At 48.1% G+C, this 7,500-nt stretch overlaps 1 protein-coding gene across 1 annotated transcript in view; it reads right to left on the bottom strand.

The window, feature by feature from the left end:
- The window catches only part of tmem178a (transmembrane protein 178a), an 8,982-nt gene that overhangs the window by 972 nt on the left and 510 nt on the right, over positions 1-7,500 (bottom strand). The window contains exons 1-4 of the mRNA XM_060859721.1: positions 7,315-7,500; positions 3,565-3,678; positions 328-465; positions 1-244 (exon numbers count right to left, since the gene is read on the bottom strand). The exon at positions 1-244 is cut by the window's left edge and continues 972 nt beyond it; the exon at positions 7,315-7,500 is cut by the window's right edge and continues 510 nt beyond it. Of these exons, the coding sequence (XP_060715704.1) occupies positions 18-244; positions 328-465; positions 3,565-3,678; positions 7,315-7,500 (665 nt within the window). The 3' untranslated portion in view covers positions 1-17. The remainder of the gene's footprint in view (positions 245-327; positions 466-3,564; positions 3,679-7,314) is intronic.

Below are 7,500 nucleotides of genomic sequence, written 5' to 3'. Positions count from 1 at the left end.
TGTAGCTGTAGAGCATTTCACACAGCAGAGGTGTGTGTGTTTTTGTGGCGCGTGATGAAGGGGGAGGCGGTACTAATGCAGCCGCATGCCGCGGTCAGCCCGAGACATGCCCACCCACACAACACCGACCAACCAAATCCATGATCCACGTCACGCGGGAGACCATAGATAAAGGGAGGGTTCCGGGAGAGGTCGTAGGTCACGCTAGAGGCGTAGGTGCACAAGGAGATGGTGCAGAAGATCCCTGCAGTGGAGAGGAACATTGAACCATGAGTGTGTGTGTGGGTGTGTGTGTGTGCATGTATGTGTCTGTGTGTGTGTTTGTACCTGACATTAGGAACAGTAATCCTGATACATGCTGTGTGAGTTTCTCCTCCCAGAAAAATCCAACTGCAGAGACGACGGATCCACACAGCAACACAGCAGCAGCCATTCCCATAAACCCCGCTGTTATTCTCCTCAGATCTGTACACACACACACACACACACACACACACACACACACAGCGTCTCCATGACTTCCACCCACACTGTGAGAGATGGCACGTTATTTCGAGCAGCTCTGATGATAATAATAACGCTGTATAATTAACACTGTGTGTGTGTGATAGTGTGTAGCTGAAACATAAGGAACAGCAGTTCAACATCACACACTACATCTACAGATAACCAGATTCACCCACTCACTCCTGCTCAGGATTCTTCAGTGTTTCTTTTGTTAGTCCTGCTCACTCCTTTTCACGAGCTGCTGCAGTTTATTTCTGACTTATAGTCGACTCCGTGGGACTGTGGGAGGATTACTGAAGGGCAAAACCACTAAAATACTCACGTCTCTCACAACCGGCAGGAACAGCAACCTCACCGAATTCTCACAATATTCTCAGCTACTCTTACACAGGGATTTACTTTTTTATTTAAATCTGACTAAAATATTACACTTTATCACTTCTTTATTTTATTCCATATTGAATGTTAATGCCATGTGCTCCAAGCTGGTGAGGCAGGACTTCTGTGTCCTTTCAGCTTAACTCACTATAGATTTGTTTTGAATTGTGTTGTGTTGTATATCAGTGTTGATTGTTGCTTTCTGTCTGCTGTATTTCCTCCCAACAGACTCATGGGCTCTTTAGTCTGTGACCTGAGGAATCAATATGGATGTTTTCACTGATAGAGACTTCAGTACACTGTTCTGGACGTTTACATGGCATCTGAATGACTGGCTTTAAGCATAAATATTATTCTCAGGAGTCGAAAGGACAAACCTGAGCTATTCTCCAAAATATTTATTAACAGGAAATAACAAAACTTTTTACTGTAGATAGAAATATAGAACTCTAATAGTTAGCATAGCAGCAGAAAACACGGCTAATGTACAAACAAATACAGAAGATAAAAAGAAGAATAAAAGAAAGATTATTAAACTTCTGGATTAAAAAACTAATTAAAGTGAAGGTAAAATAAGGCCAAGCATGGAACCTTGAGGTACACCTGTGTGGGAGAGCAGCAGAAGACTAGTGAATACGTCCATGTCTATTTGGAACACTACAGACTTCTAAATTAAACGATCAGGAACGTGTCCAGTTGTGTTAGTGCTGTGTGCCTGCTGAAAAGCTGGTTAATACTTTTACAGTAACATGTTTGGATTAAAGCATTAGCGCATTTCTATAAAATCCCTGGAGATGATTGTGTTAAAACTCAGCAGATTTTTCATTTTAAAATCATGACAGGAATCACAGTAAAAGTAAGTGATTTATTTGGGTGCATTTGATGTATCAAATATCACCTGAATTCTGAAAAAAATGTTGAGTCATAAAAGCTGCTAGACACACACACACACACACACCTGCCCCACTCACACACACACACACACACACACCTGCCCCACTCACACACACACACACACACACACCTGCCCCACTCACACACACACACACACACACACCTGCCCCACTCACACACACACACACACACACACACACCTGCCCCACTCACACACACACACACACACACACCTGCCCCACTCACACACACACACACACCTGCCCCACTCACACACACACACACACCTGCCCCACTCACACACACACACACACACACACACACACCTGCCCCACTCACACACACACACACACACACACACACACACACACACACACACACACACACACACCTGCCCCACTCACACACACACACACACACACACACATACCTGCCCCACTCACACACACACACACACACACACACACACACACACACACACACACACACACACACACCTGCCCCACTCACACACACACACACCTGCCCCACTCACACACACACACACACACACACACACACACCTGCCCCACTCACACACACACACACACACACACACACACACACACCTGCCCCACTCACACACACACACACACACACCTGCCCCACTCACACACACACACACCTGCCCCACTCACACACACACACACACCTGCCCCACTCACACACACACACACCTGCCCCACTCACACACACACTCACACACACACCTGCCCCACTCACACACACACACCTGCCCCACACACTCACACACACACACACCTGCCCCACTCACACACACACACACACCTGCCACACTCACACACACAAACACACACCTGCCCCACTCACACACACACACCTGCCCCACTCACACACACACACACACCTGCCCCACTCACACACACACACCTGCCCCACACACTCACACACACACACACCTGCCCCACTCACACACACACACACACACACCTGCCACACTCACACACACACCTGCCACACTCACACACACAAACACACACCTGCCCCACTCACACACACACCTGCCCCACTCACACACACACACACACCTGCCCCACTCACACACACACACACCTGCCCCATTCACACACACACACACACACCTGCCCCACTCACACACACACACACACACCTGCCCCACTCACATACATACACACACACACACACACACACCTGCCCCACTCACACACACATACACCTGCCCCACACACTCACACACACACACACACACCTGCCCCACTCACACACACACCTGCCCCACTCACACACACACACACCTGCCCCACTCACACACACACACACACCTGCCCCACTCACACACACACACACACACACACCTGCCCCACTCACACACACACACACCTGCCCCACTCACATACATACACACACACACACTCACACACCTGCCCCACTCACACACACACACACACACACACACACACACACACACTCACACACAAACACCTGCCCCACTCACACACACACACACCTGCCCCACTCACACACACACACGCACACACACTCACACATCTGCCCCACTCATACACACACACACCTGCCCCACTCACACACACCAACACACACTCACACACCTGCCCCAGTCACACACACCTGCCCCACTCACACCTGCCCAACTCACCTGCTCCACTCACACATACACCTGACCCACTCACATACACACACCTGCCCCCCCCACACACACACACACCTGTCCCACTCACACATGCCCTGTGTGTGTTTACATACGTAAGAGGTGCCACTCGTCCTGCTGGATGGTTCTGGTCAGGTTCAGAGGAATGTTCCTGAGTCGAATTGGCTGAGAGAAATGATATTTAACTGCAGTGCAGCGATCTGCAATACCTGCAATTAACACACACAGAGTGTTAGTACACATATAATCTAACTGTACTAGATTATCTATCATTCTTCTTCATTGAAGGAGTCTCCAGTGTCAGTGTGTGTATGATGTGGTAAAGGAGTCTCCAGTGTCAGTGTGTGTATGATGTGGTGAAGGAGTCTCCAGTGTCAGTGTGTGTATGATGTGGTGAAGGAGTCTCCAGTGTCAGTGTGTGTATGATGTGGTGAAGGAGTCTCCAGTGTCAGTGTGTGTATGATGTGGTGAAGGAGTCTCCAGTGTCAGTGTGTGTATGATGTGGTGAAGGAGTCTCCAGTGTCAGTGTGTGTAACAGTCAGATGTAAAGCTACAACTTTTCCCACATCTTCAGGACAGAACAGTTTACACTTCTTTGTGTTTCTCAGTAACATGACAAGCTGAGATTATTTTCTTATTAACCTGAAGGAGAGAATAAAGAGAGAGAATTTAGAGAAAGAATAAAGAGAGAGAAAAAAGAGGGGGATGAGAGACTTGCTTGAAATGAAATGTAACTATAAATGGACAAAAAGTCTGATGGGTCATTTTTAATGGATCAAAAAATTAGTTAGGAATAAAATACTTGTGGATGCACTATTACAGGAAAATAATCAACGTCAGCATCTTCAACCCCATCACACACACATACACAGCACACACACATACACAGCACACACACACATACACAGCACATACACAGCACACACACACATACACATACACAGCACACACATACACACACACATACACAGCACACACACATACACATACACAGCACACACATACACAGCACACACACATACACAGCACACACATACACAGCACACACATACACAGCACACACACACATACACATACACAGCACACACATACACAGCACACACATACACAGCACACACACATACACAGCACACACATACACAGCACACACATACACAGCACACACACATACACATACACAGCACACACATACACAGCACACACACACACACACATACACAGCACACACATACACACACACACACATACACACATACACAGCACACACACACATACACATACACAGCACACACATACACAGCACACACACACATACACAGCACACACACACATACACATACACAGCACACACATACACAGCACACACACACATACACAGCACACACATACACAGCACACACACACATACACAGCACACACATACACATACACAGCACACACACACATACACAGCACACACATACACAGCACACACACACATACACAGCACACACATACACAGCACACACACACATACACAGCACACACACACATACACAGCACACACATACACAGCACACACACACATACACAGCACACACATACACATACACAGCACACACACACATACACAGCACACACATACACAGCACACACACACATACACAGCACACACACACACGAAGAGTGGTTATTACTTACATAACATTTTAAGTAGTGCAGCTCCTTTTTTAAAAGTAGAAGTGTAAAGTGAGTGCAATGTTTGTGTGTGTGTGTGTGTGTGTGTGTGTGTGTGTGTGTGTGTGTATCTGCTGAAGGTCGACGGGACTCTGTGAGTGACTCTGCACATCTCCATTTTTAATCCAGCATCATCTCATCAACATAATCTATATCGACATCCTCCTGTCACCTTCGCCATCCAGCTCCAAACCCAACTCACACGTACACACACTCGCACACACACACGCGCACAAACACACACACACGCGCACAAACACACACACACGCACACACACACACACGCGCACACACAAACACACACGCGCACACACAAACACACGCACACACAAGCGCACACACAAACACACGCGCACACACACACACGCGCACACACGCGCACACACACAAGCACACACTCATTCTCTCACTCTTCCCCTCACTCGTTCTCTCACTCTTCCCCTCACTCTTCCTCTCACTCGTTCTCTCACTCATTCTCTCACTCATTCTCTCACTCTTCCCCTCACTCTTCCTCTCACTCGTTCTCTCACTCTTCCCCTCACTCGTTCTCTCACTCTTCCCCTCACTCGTTCTCTCACTCTTCCCCTCACTCGTTCTCTCACTCTTCCCCTCACTCGTTCTCTCACTCTTCCCCTCACTCTTCCTCTCACTCTTCCTCTCACTCTTCCCCTCACTCTTTCTCTCACTCGTTCCCTCACTCGTTCCCTCACTCATTCTCTCACTCGTTCCCTCACTCTTCCCCTCACTCGTTCTCTCACTCTTCCTCTCACTCGTTCTCTCACTCATTCTCTCACTCTTCCCCTCACTCTTCCTCTCACTCGTTCTCTCACTCTTCCCCTCACTCGTTCTCTCACTCTTCCCCTCACTCGTTCCCTCACTCTTCCCCTCACTCGTTCTCTCACTCTTCCCCTCACTCGTTCTCTCACTCTTCCCCTCACTCTTCCTCTCACTCGTTCTCTCACTCATTCTCTCACTCATTCCCTCACTCTTCCCCTCACTCGTTCTCTCACTCTTCCCCTCACTCTTCCTCTCACTCGTTCCCTCACTCTTCCCCTCACTCGTTCCCTCACTCTTCCCCTCACTTGTTCCCTCACTCGTTCTCTCACTCTTCCCCTCACTCTTCCCCTCACTCGTTCTCTCACTTGTTCTCTCACTCTTCCCCTCACTCTTCCTCTCACTTGCTCCCTCACTCTTCCTCTCACTCATTACCTCACTCTTCCTCTCACTCGTTCCCTCACTCTTCCCCTCACTCATTCTCTCACTCTTCCCCTCACTCTTCCTCTCACTCGTTCTCTCACTCGTTCTCTCACTCTTCCCCTCACTCTTCCTCTCACTCGTTCTCTCACTCTTCCCCTCACTCGTTCTCTCACTCTTCCCCTCACTCCTTCCCTCACTCTTTCTCTCATTCGTTCCCTCACTCTTTCTCTCATTCGTTCCCTCACTCTTCCCCTCACTCTTCCTCTCACTCTTCCTCTCACTCTTCCCCTCACTCGTTCTCTCACTCGTTCCCTCACTCGTTCTCTCACTCGTTCCCTCACTCTTCCCCTCACTTGTTTGTTCTCTCTCCTCAATAAGAGATTAATAAGAGAAAAATCTTAGCTTGAGAAACCACAATGAAGTGTACAGCGAACATCAGAACTATTTCAGCGCTCATTTGGATAAATGCTCTGATACACACATTGACTCATCGCCATGGAAATGTGAAACAACTCTCTGTGAAATGTTTCAGATTTACACATTAATCGGACTTTGTACTACATACAGAATGGATCCCAGTTAAAACACAGACTTTCTCAGTAGTTCTGGATGGAACTGATTTTGAGCTGGAGCTAAGACTCAACTCAGGTTATGATGTCACACAATAATCTGTTAGCTGTAGCACCAGTGTGATAAGGCCGTTGTCATGGTAACGCTGACAGTGGTATACACACAAGTGTGAAGATGATGCTGTAAATGGAACCTGTGTCTAACATGAACTAGTTGATGAGTTTAGTTTAGAGTAATTACGAGATGACGCTGCGTTATGAGCGTTCACAGTTTCTGCTCTTCTAATGAAGGGATATTAGAGACTATGGAGCGAAGACGGATGTCTGTGTATAAGTTAGTGCTTTATCAGGACTCGAGGTTACCCTTTAAAATGAGCCGGTCGATGTCCGGGTCCACGCCCCGGAAGTAGCATTTCCTCCACAGCCCGGAGTGCGTGGGGAAGAGCGGGCGGCCGCACTCGGTCTCCAGGATGCCCATGCCCAGGATCGCCCTCCAGTTCTCCAGCAGCTCCTCCTCGCGACTTCCGACGTGAATCGGCTTCATAAGCG

Source organism: Tachysurus vachellii, chromosome 23 (genome assembly GCF_030014155.1).
Source record: "Tachysurus vachellii isolate PV-2020 chromosome 23, HZAU_Pvac_v1, whole genome shotgun sequence".
Classification (NCBI taxonomy): Eukaryota; Metazoa; Chordata; class Actinopteri; order Siluriformes; family Bagridae; genus Tachysurus; species Tachysurus vachellii.
The sequence above is the reverse complement of the archived record's forward strand: the minus strand, read 5'-3'. Positions and strand labels throughout refer to the sequence as shown.